This window comes from Trachinotus anak, unplaced genomic scaffold (genome assembly GCF_046630095.1).
Source record: "Trachinotus anak isolate AG129_WGS33_773 ecotype Australia unplaced genomic scaffold, CSIRO_AGI_Tana_v1 ptg000026l, whole genome shotgun sequence".
In the NCBI taxonomy this organism is placed as follows: Eukaryota; Metazoa; Chordata; class Actinopteri; order Carangiformes; family Carangidae; genus Trachinotus; species Trachinotus anak.
This window is the reverse complement of record NW_027273877.1, coordinates 9,946,051-9,966,415: the sequence shown is the minus strand read 5'-3', so window position 1 is coordinate 9,966,415 and position 20,365 is coordinate 9,946,051. Positions and strand designations below refer to the sequence as shown.

The window sequence follows — 20,365 nt, the reverse complement described above, 5'->3', positions numbered from 1 at the left end:
TTGAAACTACAGGATTGCAAAGATTACGCTAACTTCACTGCTAATGAATCTAACCCATTCATCTAACAAGAGAGTCTGCAGCCACCTAGCTTCTTACATGAGGGAATACATGAGGGAAATACACCGCTAGCTAAAAATAGAAAATAAAATACATGTTTATTAATTTGCGTCTATTAATCTTATGCACATTTAATGAACTGCAGGAGTTATTTTCAGTCCACACACCTCCAGCTGCTTGTACTTCGAGATTCACTGTCAGGACCCGAAGTGCCCTGGGAGGACTGACATGAACTTGTTTCATTCAGCTGGGTTATACAAGAAGGTTGGAAAGATAGAAAGTGACGCAGAGAACTAAGGACAGTATGAGCAAGAGAGCGTGACTTTCCTTTAGAGCGAAAAACACTCTCATGCAAAACTGAAAGCTCAATACTGTGGCTGCAGGGGATGACTGAAACTGGTATCTCTGCCTCTTTGACAGCTGTCACATAACCTCCATGTTCAATAGGATATAATAATGTTGTTTTATTAAACTGACCCTTAATTTACATATTTCTTGAAACACTGGTATACTTTTAGGGGTTTTTTTTATTATAAAAGGGGATGCAGTTTGATTAAATAATTTACACTGCAACATTGAATGGAGAGCAAGCTCAGTGCATCTGTATGCTATACAGTGTGTTGGACTCATAGCTCAGCAATTATTTAACCAGATCCTATAGAGAGGATCAAGCTTATGTGGATTAGTGGCCTTTTTTACAAATTGGCTGCTATACTCTTTTAACGTTGATGTGGTTAGGTTTCACTTTGCAGACTGGCTCACCAGGTTACAACGTTCATGCCCGTGAAGATACCCTCCCTCACCCAACCCCCCCCCCCCCCCCCCCCCCCCCCCCCACCTCCAACACCACCGCCACCGCCACCCACAGAGCACACACACAGCACACACAAATACAGACATGCAAAGTGACATCACATGACTGGGCAGGCCCTGTAGGTGTGGTAGGCTTGCCTGCTAAACAGGGATTGCAAGGGAAAGAACCCTCACTCCCTCTTCCTCAATCTCTCTCCACCCACCACTTGATACAGAGGAGATAACTGAAAGAGAATGGGAACAGTCTATGGACACAGGTAAGTGCAAAATACAGTGGACTACGGATACAGTATATGGTCAATTAAGTGTCTCTGAATATAGTAGCGTGGAGAGACGCAGCCTTTTAGAAGCACTAATCCCTCTTACTGGAGACACAGTGTAAGCTTATTTGGAACTCAGCATTACTGCCTGAACAACATGGCCGAGGACAGACAGGGGCTGAATGGATCTTGTATTGTATGAGTTTCTTGCGGATAAAGACGACTTTTTATGGTTTTTTTTATGGCATTACAGTATTAATCCAATATATGTCAACTAAACCGCAGACTCAGTTTTTCTAAGGCAGTACAATGAAGACTCTTTTTTACATCTTTCCACCAACGGATCAATGATCCTATTGTTAATATAATGAAGAAACCATTTATTTATTTTAAACTACAGTGTAGATTTATTCCTATAGGAATACGGATAGGGACAATACCCAAACAACTGGCTAAGAAAAGGCTATGTAAACATGTCAATTTACAGTTACATAAATAATTAATGAATTCACTTTGTGCATTCAATATAGGCCTGACAAATTTCATATATCAAATATATATACTTTTTTTTTTTTTACCTTTAAATGTAGTTATGATATAATACATATTGGAACTATATTCCAATATGGGTAATAATGACATCACTGAAATCTTTACCTTTAATTGTGGCCAGCGAGCAGCGCTGATGAGCAGACACACACACACACACACACACAGCTGTTCAGGCGAAAAACACACCGAGGGGCGTGGACTTTAATGGGGACAGAACCACGGGAGGTCAAAGGTGAGGGCAGAGAGAGAGACAGAGAGAGAGAGAGAGAGAGAGAGAGAGAGAGAGCGCTTAAATACACCGAGGGAGGCGAGGTCGGCTCCTTAATTTGCCCCCGACAGCGTCGCTTATAGTTGGAAGTTGGGTCTGGAAAACAGTTGACAGGTGTGGTTATAGTTCAGTGAACGACGCATTGGATACTTTTTTTTGTTTTTTTTGTTTTGTTTTTGGTATTGTTGGTGTGGAAATAATTAGGTGGTGGTGTTTCACGTTTGAGGAAGAAGCTTTTCAGGTACCAGATTCGTCGCAGTATTTATTTGCTTTATTTGTTGAAGGGTCTGGGACAACACTAAAAGCTATGACATGGCATAAGGTTTTACTAGTATGGTTTTGAATATAGATTAATGGATAGTGTACAAAAAAAAAATGTATTATTGTAAATATAACTGTTTAAACATAAAAGTTTTTTTTTTTTTTTTTTTTTTTTTTAAAGCAAAGAACCAGTGAATTACATTTGTAGAAGTGAATATTTTTGCAGGTTCCTTCATCCACCTTCCATGATAGTAATCTGAATATCTTTGGGCTCTGGACTGGACAAGAATTTGAATATGTCAACTTGGTCTCAGGACAGTTCTGCTGGGTATTTTGCACTTTTAAAGACCAAATAATTTATCAGTAAATGGAGGAAATAATCTGTGAGACCTTTTTTAAAAGCTGTCTGGAATGTTTTAGAGCAGCTGTGAGACATTTCATATTGAGCACCAACAGTCAGACAGGAGGGAGGCTGAACTCATGACTGTGTGCTGCTCCTGCAATGAAGTCTTAAACAGCCTAAATTCTCTCCAACATCACTTTGGGTATATGAGACCCATCTTTACTAACAGTGATCAATTTAATTAGTGAAATATTTGTTACCTCTCAGGAGGTTTTACTTGACATTGTGAACTGCTTCAGATCTTGAGGTCCCTTGAGATGGATGAGCAGGTGAACCCACTGGAGAGGGACCACTCCCTGTCCGTGGTTCTGCCAGGGGGGCTGGAGAGGAATGCCACGGTGCATGGAAGGTCAGCCATGTTTTTTTTTTTCAGAACAACAATTTTCAGAGTTAAATCAACATTGGTGGTATGTCCTCTCAGTGTAGAGATCTCTAATCAATTTCAATCAAAGATTTAGATCAATTACTGCCATTTGTTCTCAACTGTAATTTTCATTCTCTGTTTTCTCCCTTCTAGTAAACCGGTGATGGACTTACTGGTGACCCTTTGCGCAACTTACCACCTGAATCCGTCCGACTACACTGTCGAGGTTCTCTCGCCGAACAAGAACAACATCAGCTTCAAACCAAACTCTCCCATTGGCTCACTAGAAGCGGAGAAGATTGTGGTGAAGCCCAAAGGGGTGGAGGAGAAGATGAGGAGGCCGTACATGCCAGAGGTGAAAACAGCAATTACTGAAACAATAAGGGCCTAATGTTTAAGTGATTCAGGATCCTTTGGTTATATAATTTATACTTTACTGTAGTATTATCTGTAGGCCAATTACACAGTGTATGGGGAGTAAACATAATTTAAGGCATAACTATTGGGAATCAATATTTAAGTCTTGTTCCACAGCTGCATGAAATATAGCAGGAAATTTCTCTTTCTCTTTGCAGGCAACTGTACGTCTGTTGATCAACTACAATAAATCCCACAAGGCCGTGGTGCGTGTGAATCCCAGAGTGCCCCTCGAGATGCTGCTGCCGGTGGTGTGTGACAAGTGTGAGTTTCAAGTAGAAACCACCGTCTTATTGAGAGAATCTCAGTCCAAAGAGCCGCTGGACCTGACCAAGACCTTAAATGACCACGGACTGAGGGAGGTGTTTGCCAAAGATACAGCCAGTAAGGAGCCTGCTGACCATCGGCTCCAAACCAGGACACCTGAAGCAGGTATGTTAGAGGACACAGTGATGTGAAAGCTTCCATTTCTTTTGAAAAAGCACCGTGCTCTTAAACTAAAGGCTTTCCATACTACATTTTCCAAGAGTTAGACTGCAGGTCAGACCTAAATATACTGTATTTGATATATTTTCTAGCTGGTGTTTTGTAGCACAGAGAAAATAAAATTTTCTGTACTTGCATTGGTGTCATCAAATTGGCAAACGTGTGAATGTGTTTCTCAGTTTGCTTGTGTTCTGTTACTTTGCTCTTCTCTAAACTTGTTCAGCTTGCATTTTGTATATCTAGTATCTAAGTTGCGGTGTGTTGAGCTCTAAGGGCCACCACACTTTGAGTTGAGTTTCTTTCCTCCCTCCCTCCCCATAATGAATTTCCTGTAGGCTGCTATCACTATGCTCCTTACAAAATTTAGTTTGAAATGAACTCTGGCATACTGAACTCTCATGAAAATATACCTGATATAACCACCATTATCAGCATGTGTCTCAGTAAAATGAACAGGCTTCAGAACTATTACTTTAAAGGTCATATATTTTACACTTTTCTGGTGTTTTGTTTGAAGTGTTGATATCCATAAGAATATATTTGTGGTTTTAAGAACCAAAAATCTGTAGTGTAGTTTTACCTTATCTCCTCTTTCAGGCTTCTCTGTGTAGTTCTAGTAACAACAGTGAGCCAATCAGAAGAAAGGCTATGAGTCAGTGACTGTTTTGTGACATCACAAAGTTACGAAAGTCCTGACGGTTCATTTTAGGGCTCAGATTCTGAATACAGGCTGTGTGCATTTCTCTGTGGACTGAGCTCTTTGATACTTTCACAATACTAATATAGAAGCGAGACCTGCTTTATAATTAAAAAAAAAATAGACATGGACTCACTTTATACAATATGGCACCTTTAATGTGACCTCTGAGCTCCTTTTTGCTTACATTGATGCTATAAACACTTTGTGTACTCAAAGTGGCACCACCATTGTGTCAGTTTTTTAAAATCCAGACTTTTGTCTTCACAGTGCTCTTTAGGCTTGGGCCGATATCGCAATATTTTTCACCATATGCAATATTTTTCTTAATACAGTTTGTATCGAGGTATTAAATTTTGGATATCGCCCAGGCCTGGTGCCATTTGATAGAATGTATCACAGATGTTTCATTCATATGATGTATTTATGTTCATAATGTACAGTTGGGAAAATATAATGCTGGCATTGTTTTCTCTCTGAAACAGCGGTCACACCAACAGAGGTCATCTCACCACCTGCACTAAAAGGTAACGCGTGAACGCATTCATGCACGGTCTCAGTGTCATCCGCCCTTCCTGCTACGCATCATTTACTGATCAGGTTCTTTTACATCGTATAGACCTGCCAAAGAAGGGGAAGAAACAGAAGGAGAACACAGGATTCCTCAGCTTATTTAGACGACAGAAGAAAAAGCCTGACATGGTGCGTTGACAGCTTGTTGGAGAACTAATGTCAACAACTGTCCGGTTTGCAGTGGCTTTACTTGAGTAGGGCCTCTGCCCGACGGTGCTACAGCACATCTGATCAGATCATTTTCCTCTTCGTAGGAAGAAGCAGGGAGTTCTCCAACTTCTCCTGACCTCAATAGGCAAATGGCAGTCAGTATGAACGTGCAGGATGTTTGCTCCTCTGACACCCTGCCATCAGATGTGCCCAAGAAGAGGCGAGCCCCACAGCCGCCCATGGGTGCATCACAGAGTGTCCCCAACAACCTCAGCAGCTGTCATCTAACAGGGCCGCTGGTAGGCTGATGATGGGGGGGGGGGTCGTTTTCTTCCTCTTCTTCTTGCAACTGAAATTATGGTCTTTATAACTCCTGTCAATAGGAATAGGGGAAACAACTGGGACGTCCTTTAATTACATCATTGTCTCTCTATAGAGGTCTGCAGAATCTACCTTAAGGAGTACCAAGAGGAGGGCGCCACCCCCTCCCTGTGCAAACACACACCAGGAGCTGCAGGTCGACACACAGGTTAAAGGTAAAATCTTCATTAATAACCTTTGAGCTTTGTGGTAGAGAACGGCCTAAAAAAGAGTGATTGGATCGCATTTTTCTCACAATCAAATCAATTGTCTAAATACTGTCTGATCCCAGAAGTGAACTTCCTGTTTATTTTGCCATCTAGTGGTGATTGTTGAGGCAGCATCATTGACTTAGCAGCAGACATGAGAAATGCTTGTAGAATAGAATAATCCCAATTGACCTTTTACAGTATTTCAGTGCAAATCAAATGGGTTTAGAGCGGAGGAGGGGTGAATTCTTCTATCTGCCAAATCCTTACGGCTTCAGTCAGGGTCAAGAGAGATTGAAGTTAAATCAAGATTAAAATGTCAAAGTGAATACCATCAAATAGAAGATTTAGCAAATATCAGATTTAGCAGTTAAATCCAGCACAAAACACCGCTTTTATCAGTCTGAACAATTTAACCCTGTTCAGGGCAATTAAAGTGACCCAGAGCCTTGTTCATAGAACATATTGGCTTCAGTCTGTTCCAAGATAAATCCCTCCATTGTCCCTGCTCTCATTCCTCTGTATTAGTCTGTCTGATATGCTTTTATCGCCTGGATTCAGCTGCTCTCTGTGCATGGCTCCTTTTTTACTGATCTGCTTTCACAGACTTGAGTGGACAATGGTCATTCTCATGGTCATTATCAGACACAGGTTATTAGGGAGCCGTAATTACGTGAGGAATACTTCATTGTGCAAATGGGTGGCATAGCTTTAAAAAAAAAAAAAAAAAAAAAGTAAAAGTTTTTAAAGCACTTTTTTTTCTTTCTTGTCGGTGTTGTAATTATCAGATTAAATTGCCTTCAGCAGTGTTACTGTCTTGGTTCACTCCCTTCATAGTGCAACACTGCTGAGTCGGTGTCAGTTCCAGACTGAAAAACAACTCCCAGCGAAGAGTTGATGATCATTAAACACACTCCTGCACCTCCTCCACTTACATAATCGTGATGTGTGAAAGCTGAAAATCTAAAAGCTTCGGCGGGAGAGTTTCATCCTGATCAAACTGGCTTCTTCCTCAGTCTGAGACTTAATTGTAAACGTCTTTGAGCCAGGAATTGTTCAAGAAACCTTACGAGTGAAGATCGCTGCCCTAAAGCCGAGCTCTTTTTCCTCCCTGCTTACAGACACTGTGTTACCTGAAGGGGGTGACTGAGGGCTGCTGCTGCTGCTGTTGTCTCCTTTTCCTCTCCTCCATCTCCTTCCATCATCCCTCTTCCTCCTCTCCGTCCTCCTCCTGCGTTGGCCTCTTCTTCCTCCTTCCCACTTAGTGGCTTGAATTGATGTGTGTCACTGTGACCTGCTGCACTTAAATTCTATTTATTTGTCTTGTTCTTAAGTTGTCTGCTCATTCTGCTTGTGCTCTTTCATTTTTGGTCCTTTTTTTTTTTTGCATCTTATTCTTTCCATTGATCAGATTTTGCCATACCTTTGATTCAACAGTAGTATTTTTATCTATAAGCAATTATTTGTCATCTGTAAGTAATTATTATTCCTATTATTTTCCCATGCTCCTCTGTAAAATGATAAATGTTCTCTTTATCATAATCATGTTTTTATGTTATATGCTGGTTCATTTCTCTACTATATAGTCTATGCCTAATTGTATATTAATGTTTTGATATATTTATAATTCTGCTGCTAATTTATTTAAACATTATGCTTAATGACCTGCAGGATTTTTCATTATTAATCAGCATTTGTCTTTTTACAATGACGTTATGGATATTTAATTTAATTGTAATTCTTGATTTCATGTTAAAAATTTCATCTTAGATTTTAGGTTAAAAATAAAAAAAAATAAATTAAATTAAAAGTAAATTAATGCTGAGAGTTGAGTCACTGGTTCTTCTGAGCCCAGTATTTCCTGTGTTACCTCACCTCTGTTTCTTAGGTGTTTACATGATGCATATCTTGTTTTAAATGACATGCACAATTGCATTTTATGTGTTTAGAGCGCAGAAGTACAGACCCTGAACTTGAAAAACTGTGTCCGTGTTACTAAGTTGTTCCTGTCTCTCCAGGGACTGTAGACTCTCTGAACCCTCTGGAGGAGCTGAGAGAAAGTAATGAGTCAGACTCTGTAGAACTATCACCATCCTCATCTTCGTCACCACATCCATCACAAACGCGGTCGTCCTCATCCTTCTCACGTCCATTATTTGATCCATATCTGCCTTCGTTCCGAGGGAAGGACTTATCTGACGCCCGCTGTGCTCTTGCCAAAGTCCTGACATCCTCAGTGTCCAAAGGAACGCTGGTCAAGCGTTTGAGGAGTTCCGCCACCTTCCCAAAGTTTTACAGCGGCTCCTTCACGTCCATGTCTCAGAGGTTTCCAGATAATGGGGTTTTCTGTGCTGAACTTGAATCTGACATTAAGTCTAACCTCCCCACTGAGCCTGAGTGGGAGGATCCTCTACAGAGGAAGGGAATGACCACTTTCAAAGTGGTTCCCTCAAAGAAACAAGAGTCCCATGACCCGGAACCCACTGTGGATGTCCCGGACCAGGTAAAGGTAGAAGATAACCCTGAGAGTGAAGCTTCTCCTGAGGCTACGGATCATCAAACCGAAACTGAGGAGGATTCATATTCCCCTGACAGATCAGACACTGAAACACTTCAGCCAAGCCAGGAGCTCTCTGCTCAGGAGCTCCAGGCCTCTGACAGGCCAGACTCTCCTCCATCACCACATGATTTAGACAATCAGGACTGTACAGGTTCACCTCTTTCTGATGTAAGGGACAGTGATGAAGGGCAGAAAGAAGAAGGAGAGGAGGAGGAGGAGGAGGAAGGTGAACCTCAAGTCACATCTGAGTTGGCAGCAGCTGGACTGTCGGACTGCAGTGATGATGAACTTACCAGTGACGGTCAGATCAACTCAGGAGATCAGAGTGAATTTCCTCAAAGCCCTATTGGACAGTCTGTAAGTACAGATGTGGACCAGTGTGGCTCATACACCGACGAGAAGGAAGTTGAGGAGGAAGAGGAACAAGAAGAAGAGGAGGACAGTTTCCCTCCCCCTCCTCCTCCTGTCTTCTTCAATGAAGACCTAGAAGTCATGGAAGAGGGGCAAGACGAAACCATCACTTCTTCCCTGACAGCTTCCCAACCAAAAAGTCCGACCTGCAATGGACAGACCAATGAATGCAGCGACGACCATCAGGATCATCAAGATGAGTCGACTTCAGCTGCCACGTCTGACCAGTCCTCAGCTGCACCAAAGCCTCGGGACAAGATGAGTTCAGGTCCCTCCAGGTTTGCGCAGGCAGTGGCGCTGGCTGTGCAGAGGTCTCGCCTCCAGAGTCATGGGAAAGCTTTTGGCCCACAGGTCCCCAGCGGTTCACACGATACACTTCCCTCGCCACCCAGGTCTACATATCAGTATGGTAAGTGGCAATGACTTAATTAATCATATTGTAGCTTTGTTGTCTTACATGCTGGATTACAAACAGTCAAAGCCTCCCAGGAGAATGCAAACATCTAAAGTGCTGTTTATGGAGAACTTGACAGCTTCTTCCTATAAGTGATGGGTCCTGCATTAACACGCAGTTCTCTGACACAGTGTTTTTCATTTTACATGCTCTCTGCATCTTTTTGTTGGTGCTGTTGCTGGGTGGAAAAAGATGATATCATGTGTTTATTTAGCAGAATATGAACGAAAAAACGATGACAGCTCCTCAGTTATTTGCTTATGTTGCCACTGCTGTCAATCAAATTTGATTAAACCACACCCACACAGACCTGATGAAACAGATGAGCTGAGTGACGTAATTGGACTTAGATAGCAAACAAGTATATGAAGTGGTTCCTATCGTTGGCTTTTCACAGTGGTATGCCTGATCTTTCGTTTTCGTTTTTATTGTTTTATAATTGCATCTTTTCACCAAACTGTTTTGCAAATGATTTGTCAGCCCACTTGCAATGCCTTTGCAGCCCAGAAGTGGGCCCCGGCCCACAGGTTGGGAACCACTGATCTAATGATTGTATCCTTACTGTGCTTTGTCTTGAATATTTGAAACCTTATTTTCAGACACGATGGCTGTGTCCAAACCCACTCAGATCTCCTCACTATAACAGATGCTCAGTAGTTTCCTGTATAGTGAGCAATAGATTTAGATTTTTAATAATCATCTATGTTTGTTCAGCATTGAGAGGTGTAGTCTTACAGGAATTTTCATATATGAAGTACAGCAGTGTTTGATGTCTGACTGGCCGTGACCGTGCCACTGTTTGCCTGAGGCCGTTTTAATTCCTGCCTAAAGAGGACAGATGTAATGCAAATATTTGTTTTCAACCTCTCCTGCTGCAGGTGCCTGAGCGGCTTCCTCTGAATGGAAGTGAGGATTCACCGCTCACTGAGGACACCACTCAACATGCACCACCCAAGTAACCGAACCATTCAAACAAACTGCATCAGTTTTCCGAGGAGAAGCAACCGACTAGGTTTCTGCAAAATATGACTGATTTTACTTTTTTGTCTCTCTCTTTAAGACACTGTGTTGTCTCGTTTTATTTTTGACCTCGTGTTCACGGGTTGAACATAAACATTTTCTGTTGTGGAGGAGGCCAAATGTACAGGACGCGAGTTGTTGAACTGAACAATGTCCTGTTTTTTCTTTACTTCCTTTTAACTTTTCATTCAAGATGTGCCAAGACGGACACGACGCTGACGTCAGAGCTTTATTTATTTTTTATTTTCAAATGTAAAACAAAAGCAGTGATATAATTGCAATTATCAGCTTATTCTATGTTTGTGCCGGAACTTCTTTTCTCCCTCAGGATGTACATTTTTTTTCTTTTTGCGCTTTCGCACACGAAGGATGCAGTAAAACTCATGAACTCTGTTTCAAACTGGTTTGCTTTTTAGTCACCAGGTGGCAGAAGAGCATTGTTTTTAAATGAGCATCCATACAGTATCCATTTGTGAGCTACTTTCCATCAATTCTACTGGATGTTTCACATGTGACACATTCTTTTAGAATTCAAAAAGATATAATAGTAATTATTGTTTTCTTAACTCAGGAGCCATGAATAAAATTGTATAAAACATGATTCTAACATTCAGGTGTCTCAGGATTTTTCCTGAAGGCCACCTCTGTCCAAGAATCTATATCCATATGAAGGACAGAATAAACGACATGATTATTTAAAGGGGACATGAGAATTTCCTGCATTTCCAGACAGAAACTCAAAAAAAATATCCTTGTTGGAAGCATCAGTTTTATGCCAGGCATTTTCAACACCTTCCCGAATAAACTCAGTCCACTTTGCTCACATGCACACACTGTTATGTCTTTAACGGACCCATACCTCAGGGCAATACTGCACAGCTATACTTGGGTGCCAAAAGAATCCGCACTACTATATGTATTGATCCAGCCCTGGCCTTGGAGGAACAGCAAGGAGCTAGGCGAGGTAGAGACCTAGCCAGAACCGCCTGTGGCTAAACCTCCTTGTTTGCCAGGCCTGGACTGAGTGGGCTCACTTCAAGACTTTCTCTCTCTCTCTCTCTCTCTCTTTCTCTCTCTCTCTCTGCTCAGGTAGAGCAAGGAATGTTAGAGAGAGAGAGAGAGGAGGACGGGTTGCTGGTGGATGATGGGAGGTGACCGTTGACCCTGTCGTGTTTCTGCAGCACTCCCCCCAGAGGGGGTGCCCGGCCCTCAAGGGCACAGCCGTGTCACACTGCCGTTGTCATGGAGAATGCCATTACCGCCCCTAAGGGAGAGAGCCACATCTAACGTTAAAAAAAAAAAAAAGTATGTGGAAAAAGAAACGGACACAAGCTGGAGAGAAGCTCTTTTCCTGCCCAAAGCAATGATATCCAATGTAAGTGACAACTCTGGCATTATCCTTCCTTAGCAGTGAAAGGTTGAAATTCAACCTGAGCAGCAGTGTTCATGATTATGCAGACACAAGAGAGCTGGATCACTAATGCAGCATAACATGAAATGCTACTCTGTCATGTACATTTATGATCCAGCAGCTGGCACAAGAATGCTATCAGCACCGGTGAACCTTTGAACAGCAACAGACGTCGGCACAAAGAGGTTTTTGTTGATGATTGTCTCAGGAGACGAGGTGGGGAGCGACGTGAACGAACAGGGGATTCGAAGAACACTTCAGCCACATGAGCACGTCCCGGTTCAACCAAATGAATGAGGAGGCCGTGGCGCGAATGCGAGATCACTCAGTGAATCGCTCCTGTTCGAACTCACACCCCTGAACAAACATGGATTGTTTGGCCACATATGCCCATATTTTTTTTTTTTTTTTTTTTTTCACTCTTGTGCCATCTGTAGAAAAGTGAAAGCACATATGGAGCGTAGACGGACAAGCAGCACTGTTGACTGACAGATAAAGAAATCTACACAAATTGTAATGCTTTCACTCATCCTTGAAATCCTCCTGATTTCAGCCATGGCAACATGTCAGCCACACCAATGCCCCTCCACCCCATAATCTTAAAAAAAGTAAGGTGTTTCCAAGAGATTACAAAGGAATTAAGAAATTACATAACAGATAAATAGATAAAACATTAAAATAAGATACGGATAAAAGGGAAATGTGATGTATTAAAAAAAGAATAATAAAAATTTGGGCAATTATTTCAGTTCCTTGCCCTCATACATTAATGATATATTCTACTTATTGATATTTCCATACAAGTATTGAAAATCAGATTCTGTTGCACACTTAAATTTGACCAGCTGTAATAATATGAGGCATTTAGATTTTCCTATACAAGTAAATGAGATGGACTGGAAGATGCCTCCAGAAACCATGCAACAGCAGGACAGTCCCAGTAAATGTGGTTCACGACGATGAGAGTTTTCTGGGAGCTGAATTAATTTCAGTTTGAAATGTATCACTTTTTGATGCGGACTTGAAAAAGTATTGATCAGGTTATTCAAACAATTTGACAGTTATTTAATAAAGTTCTGACAGGGCTCAGTGCTTCTGCTTACTCATCAGTCGGACTCTCCGAAGACGACTGACGGCGTCCTCGCTAGTGCACTGTACACTTCCAATAGGTTACTTATTCCTCGCTCCCAAAAAAAGTTGTTAGAAAACCACATATAATGAGCCATGTTTGCTGTGAATTGTCCACTGGTGTCACTGATTACTATGGAAACATGTTGAGAGTAAGCCTGGAGGTAGGATGGCATTAGATTTGTCAAATTAGACTAATCTCATTAAGATTGGAGAAATCTAAGCGCAAAATGAACAACGTACATACATCACTAGTAGCAGTCTTCGTTATCTCATATCTGATGAGGAGTTTATAGCTTCAGATCTTCACTGAGAAAAAATTCAAATTTTACTCACTTTGCACGGAATAAGCATAACAGTATGACTTGGCCCACGTACTGTAGCCTACCGCAAATACACACACAAATCAATAACACAATAGCTGGCCCACACAAATACCGGTAATGCACATTTATCATTTATTTATTCCTTCATCTTTTCATTCATCTCTATTTAGTTATCCATCAGATGTATCTGCCTTGTGGTGCGAAGATGCCCACGAGCTGGCAGAAGTCAGAATCTGATTATAAAACAGCAAGCAGGCCCGAGGGGTGCTTCGCTGGATCCGTCGTGTCTGCATGTGTGTTAGGGGCGCACATGTGCATCGCAGTCTACTAATATATGTGTGTTTACATGGCACCTCACTTGCTTGGGTAGAAATAATCAATAGATGAATCACCAAAAGCAATGTAGTCCTCCCCAGGCAGTGTGGTGCAGCTTAATGCTATTCTTTCCATTCACCTTGGGAATGGCATCCATCAGGCCTCCCCCCAAAGTGAGGTACGGTTGCCTAAAACACCACCAGTGCTGGAGGGGCTTCTTGGAAAGTGATGCAGGGAGAGCACAGTTGACCCCTCACCTCCTCCATGTTTGCGCTCGTTTCCATCCTCTTTGGCAGAGCGGCAAATCACAGAGTTCCTGCCTCATTGGCATTGTCAGGCGCTTACAGTAGTGTTTCTCAGCATTGTGCTGGTGGTTAACTGGTTCAAATGTTATGGAAATGATATTTACCTCTTCTTTGATCCTGTAAACTCCAAACAGGCATGCTTTTTTTTTTTTTTTTTTTTCCTCTGGTTGAGGGAAGAAGGACTTAAAGAGGTGCTATAAATACAAACAGCAGGAAAAAATAGATATCCAAAACTGAGCTACGGCGTTAAAATCAATCAAATATCTGGATTCCGTACTTGAGCTGAAGCCTTTTAAATCATGATTCACTGCTGCTTGTGCGTTAAAGGACACAGTGGAACCTTTTTGACATAAACCACAAAGTCAAGCCGGTTTGATTCATGATGCTCGGCAGCACTATATAAAATAAGCAGCGAGGAACAGAAGCAGAAGCAGAAGCAGTGTCTGATGGTTGAACATGCGGTAGACGGCCCCTGTTGCTCTGTGATAGATAGTGGACAAGCCCTATCTCTCTGTCATTTTTCTTCATTCATCCCTTATCACTGGATCCTGAGAGAGAGAGGGGCAAAGAGGAAAAAAAAAAAAGAAGAAGAGAAAGTGCAGCTTCTCTGTGATGAATGGTCGACATCTCCGATTCAATGCCGTGACAAACTGACACAATCACGGCTCTTAATTTGTCACTGCCGGCTGACTCTGCGCACTGAAACAAACCAGCACCTTAATGCAAAACGGTGCATTTTCTCCCTCTGATCCGCCGCCCTCGTGCTCCGACACTTGTTTATCTCTGACTCCGCTGCTCACGTCTCATCACTCTAATGATCACACCAGTCGGCCGTGATCTCACTGAGAACTTGCCTGTGATGGAGCGTTGAATGACAACGCAGTGTTCACGTATAACCAAGAGGGGGCACAGCAATCCCTCCTTAGGAACGGTGATATTACGACGGGCCTGAGAAATACATGAACTTTGATGGTGGTAATTAAGATATAAACCCAGAACAGTCAACAATTACTGTTGAAGTTGTTGCTGATTAGGCTTTTATTTTGGTGTTTCTGTCTAGAATGAATTACGTTATGAATAATTTTGTACGCATTGCTAAGGAGCTTTATTTTAAGGTTTCAAGATGGGACATTGCACCCCATATTTTCTGTGTGTCTAGCTCAAAGTGCGCCTCCCTACCTGATCCAGCTAAACTTTACAACACAGCTCATTATTTACAGTCTAATTTCACTGTATTAATCAGGCACTGAACTTCTCATTGATTCCTACTGTTATTTAAATGTAGGTTCACTGAAAGAAATACGACTACGGGGAACAACTGGGCGTTTTAGAGGAAAGGAGAAATAAATCATACTCTAAGTATTAAAGTAATCATGATATAACGTATTATGGTATTACAACTGGACTGCAGGGGGAAGGAAAGGGGGACAAATCTTAGGCTAATGAGGAACTAGAGTACAGGAACATACTTAAAGAGGGCTTAAAGGGTTAAATGCTGGTCCAGACTTCCTATAGTGAAGGTCCTGTTCCTTATATTAATGGATCAAGTACAATGAAAATAACATAGCAGTTGTTAGGTAAGGCTGACCCCAATAGAGAATCTTCTACTGTAGAGATAAACCAGGTTTTTTATATCTGGTTACATTATAGTTACAATAAACAATAAAGAAAACAGAAAATATGTTTTGCTGTTTCCCTTGTCACCAAATGTTAGTGCAGTGCGTGTAATAAAAGAGAGTCACATCTACATGTAAGCGTCCATCTCTCTGTGGTCAGACAGTGTCTCACTCTTCAGTAGAGTCCATATATTTTTCTTTGGTATCACACAGCTCCACTAACTCGCGTATGTTGAGACAGTGGAACGCTCCAGGCGCCTCCGCTGCCTCGCTTGTGTTGCAGCTAACGTCCAGGTGAGGCCTGAGATGTGTTGTCATCGTGGAGTCAGGCGGCTGCTTATCTCTGTCGCTAACCTCACCGTCCACAGTGCGGAAATCAAAAAAAAAAAAAAAAAATGCTGCCACACACGGCCTCTCAGATGTTTCCGTTTCGTGATCATCCCACTGCTGATGGTGAACTTTAAGAGTCCTCTACTGTACCTCACGACAAACTGCTTTAAACAGTGTGTTGAATTCCAACTTTACATTTTATTACAGCCAGAATATTTAGGTTTTTTTTCCCCCGCGCAACTAAGCAAAAGTTTGAATTTTGAACAAAAACAGACAGCCCTGGTTCACACTCTGCTTTCTCCTTGCAGGTTTTCTTGTGCAGCTCTGCAGAAGCTCATAACAGCTGAAGTAAACAGTTATTAAAGGCTCAGTTGTCATCAAAGGAGGAAAAAAAAACTGTTATGTAATAAAGTAATGTAATCATTTGAAATATACATGTAAGTAATCTTAAATGTTTAAATGAGGAATAATCACTTTTTAAATGGTTTAGATAAGTCAGCAAGTGATAAGAAGAAGAAACTTTATTTATAGAGCACTTTTCATACAAGAGATGTAGCTCAAAGTGCTTTACAAATATAGAAATATAGAGTGTGTGGAGAGATGATACATTAGAAGGTATGTGGGCTGTAATATAAAGTGTTGACCATTCTCTTCTTTTTACTCTTTAGTTTTCCCAAGCTTAAAATACCCAGAGGAGAATATAGTTCTGCTTTCTGCTAATGTGCTCAGCTGTTACACCCTTGTTCCCCATAGTCTTGTTTTATTCCACTGTACCAACATTTAAGTACCAGTATGAACTAGTAAGTATTTTATTGGTTTGTGATACATACAATGGTATTACACTGTAAATCACAGGCTGTATTATAAAGTGTTATGGTCTTATTCACAGGCCTCTTGATGGAGCCGCAGCACTCAGCAGCATTCCTAAAAAAAAAAAATACAAGTTTTTATTTATTTATTTATTTTTATTCTCCTCTTTATTTTTTTGCCTGTCGTCATTAATAATTCATCTCTTTTTCTTGGATGCTAAGACAACAACAAACAGGACAACAGCTCAGATAATGTATTCAGTCAAAAGCTCATTGTCTGGGGGAGGAGGAGAGGGGACAGCGAGAAATGTGCACTGGAGTGAGACAAGAGAGCACCCCGACAGGGAGAGGCTCAATGTCACTCCGCACCATGGCGGGAAGGAAGAAAAACAAACGCCAGAGGGGAAAAAAATAAAAAAAAAGAGAGCGAGAGAGGAAGATACAGTTTGTAAGTCATAAAAGCCCAATTAGAGGCATTAGGGTCCTCAAATGGAGGATTACAATGAATAATTTGTGACTGCAATTTCTTCAGGCTGATTGTGCCATTAATGTGGGTGACAAAAAAGAATATATTTTTGCGAAGGGCTAGTAGAAAAGCTTTCAATGCAGGAAAAAAAAAAAAAAACCCAATAATTCAAGGTTGCATGTATAAGGTGCCAAATCTGCAACTCGGCCGTCCATTGACTCAGCTGCCTTACTTTAAATCTCCTCACTCCCCCGTCAACCCTTCATTTGGAGTGGCTCGACCTTGAATGTCTCCGGTGTGAACCAGTGCCCCAGCTTTCACATTACGCCAGAATGGATCCTGACTCATTCAATTTAAAGCCATCAAGAAAGCACAATACAAGGCAAATTAGCTGCCATTATTTAGACACTTTCATGGCCCCAATTTGAGGTTATATGACAATTAGTTACATTAGTCTCCATTATCTTCATGGTTGTCCTGTTCTCTGCAACATACGTAGACCCAACTTTTATATTTATATCTTTAATTCTTATAGAGGAATTAACAAATTTAACACAAATTATTGTACTTTTTTTTATTGGAAAAAAAAACACACTTAACAACTGAGTCATTATCCTCATGACAGCTCTGAAACATATACAATATTTATTCAAACTGCTGCAGCATTTGCAGGGAGGATTCGACGACAGTGATTCTGGAAGGAAAGTAGTTCCTCTTTGAGCCGAAATATTTGTACTTGGAATTTACCTATAGGACTATCTTGATACTTTGCAGCAATCATAGCAAATTGGCTTTGGCCTTGTGCAGGCCAGGGGGATAATTCCATTCTTCAGGGGAAAAATGTGGACAAAGTGGACAAAGGAACTCAGCCTGTTTTGCTTGGGAAAGATGAATTATGATGTAAAAGCGCAAGATGTGAACTTTTTATGTTCATGCTTTTCGGGGAGGATCATGAAAATTGTTCTAAATGGTAAAACTCAAATGAAAATATTGTTTCAACTACAACTGATCATCTGGTTAAAGATGATTTGTCTTATCATACAGCCCATGTAACCCTACAGGAAGTAGGGCTGCGCTAATGAAGAAATGACTAAAGCATGCACATGAAAACTACAGAACACTGTAGTACAAGTTCCCAACTAGTAGAAGTACAAATGATTTTACTATATGTTTTATATTTAATTGTTTTTATTATAAAATGTAATAAAATGTATAATGTCATTGCTATTTTAAATTAAAGACAATGTTTTTATGAGTGGATGCCTATCACACTTTTCTATTAATCTACAGGTGGCCATAATGCGCCAAAAAAAGCACAGCAATGTCAACAAAGGCAGGGAAGAGAAGATTGTTAGCAAGTGAACATGGAAGTAAACAATGCAAGTTTTCGAAAAATACATAAAAAAACAGAACGGGAAAATGTTTCTATTAAAACAATCACCAGGGTTTTTAGGATTCAAGGACACATACAACGTGCTTTGGTGACTAACACTGAATGTAAACAGGACTTTGTTTACAAGAAAGCACCACAGGGGACCTTTAAGTCTTTACAATTACGTGGTCTATAGGTTCATCTGACAATGGTTTCTTTCACACTTTTCACACTCTTAATAATCACCTTTTGTCAGTGTGGTCTTTTTTTTTTTTTATATCATTTATTATATTATGGTGCTGTTAATACACACACCTACGTACTACTTGAGAAGCCTAAATCCAAGAACTAACCTTTTGATATTGCTGTGACCTCACTGACCTGGTATTTATTCTCAGGTTTATATGATGCTTCACATTTTCAGTTGTACAACAGTTGTACAATAAACAAACAAACAAACAAAAAAAAAAAACCAACAGAAATACTACAATACATTTATTTCCTATTAAAACGAGAGTGAAGCGGTAGAAAAAGTAAAGGCGACACAGGAAAGTAAGATTTGGCAGGAATCAATTCGGGGGCCGTGGGAGCACAGAATCAGTTTACGTTCAGAGGGAGAAGATAAAGGACGTTCTCAGAATGCAGTTCTGAGAACGCATTCTGAGAACGTCCAAACTCACCGTCCAAACCCAAGCTGAGTTTAGTTTGTATACCCCCCCCCCCCCCCCCCCCCCTCCCTCTCTTCTCTCAAACGCTCACAGCTCACAGTACTGCTTCTTTCTTATCTTACACAAATTTTGCATTCATCTCCGCTGTCGTGAGTTTGAGGTGGAAGGTTCGGCGCCTGAGAGAGATGTACTGAAAGGCAGCGCCTCTTAAGAGAGATGCGTTGCAATGCAAAAATTCTCACTTTAAAGAGTTTGTTGAGGTAAAGGGCAGCGCTATTAACAGGTGTTCATGCTGCCTCCCAGCTTTGGTTCTTTAGTGGGCCTAAAGGTAGCTTTAACCTCAGCGCCATCACACAAAGGGTAAACAAACATGAACCCTACACACAGCAGGAATCTGCTATTCAGAATCTATTATTCCCTGCTCCAAATTATGAGATATAAAGCACAGACAATTTTGTCTGAGAATGCTTTCAGGGTTCTGGCAAACACACTAGCTTTTTTTTTTTTTTTTTTTTTTTTTTTTCCGACTGTTTCATACGCTGTAAAATGAAGGCAAACATCTAAAAACCTTTCAACGATACAGATGTTTTATGTAAAAAAAAAAAAAAAAAAAAAAAGCAGTTAACAAAAGGTCTTTTTTGACAGCGTCTGCCAGAGATAATTTGGTATGAGTTAAATCTGTATTCAGGTGTCTGACTCCCGCCAGTTGCGTTGCTTTGTTTTACCTCAGAGGAGTTTGCGGAGCGTAAATGTTCCTCTTCGCTCCAACATAACTGAGAAAATAATTTTGAGTTCAGCAGCTGCTGCTTATCTAATCTTAAATTCAAGTGGTTTCACTTAATTGCTACATTACTGGCATCTGTACAGTGTTGTCGTGTTATCTGCGTATCACACTGCACTGCCACGAATTAAAAGTGAATATTTTGAGCATGTTATAAGTTGTGAGCGTTTAAGGGGCTTTAACCGTAGCCTTCCTCTACTTCATTTCTGTTCAAAACAAATCCAGTTACATGGAGGAAAATAGTTAACCACGCTTATTTTTGCCTGCGTGTAGCCGTCATGAAATTATAGGTTTTCAGCCACTGAAGGAAAATCTTTATCATACGCTCTTCATCTGTCAGTGTCAGAAAAAAGAGATGTTTTCCCAGCCGATTGAGTGATATATGTTAGAGCCATTGATTTCAGCATCTACAAAAATAGCACCTGAATATATGTGTGCGCTGTTCAAGGCGGCAGCTGTCTTCCCTTTGTCCTCACAATCTACTCTCAAGGCAATGACCGAAAGTTCCGCGTTGAAGAAACT

The 20,365-nt window shown here is 41.0% G+C and overlaps 1 protein-coding gene across 3 annotated transcripts; it reads left to right on the top strand.

The window, feature by feature from the left end:
• The first annotated feature begins 1,001 nt into the window (after positions 1-1,001).
• LOC139609830 (cordon-bleu protein-like 1) lies at positions 1,002-18,866 on the top strand. Of its 3 annotated transcripts, none has more exons than XM_071464825.1 (10): positions 1,002-1,128; positions 2,855-2,964; positions 3,133-3,334; positions 3,555-3,828; positions 5,065-5,106; positions 5,199-5,281; positions 5,407-5,601; positions 5,739-5,838; positions 7,890-9,251; positions 10,175-18,866. In XM_071464825.1, the coding sequence occupies exons 2-10, from the start codon at positions 2,873-2,875 to the stop codon at positions 10,180-10,182; spliced, it is 2,358 nt and encodes a 785-aa protein (XP_071320926.1). In that variant the 5' UTR covers positions 1,002-1,128; positions 2,855-2,872; the 3' UTR covers positions 10,183-18,866. The 3 variants fall into 3 exon arrangements, with proteins under 3 accessions (XP_071320926.1, XP_071320924.1, XP_071320925.1); XM_071464823.1 differs by lacking the exon at positions 1,002-1,128 and adding an exon at positions 1,883-2,192; XM_071464824.1 differs by lacking the exon at positions 1,002-1,128 and adding an exon at positions 1,884-2,065.
• Positions 18,867-20,365: the final 1,499 nt, after the last annotated feature.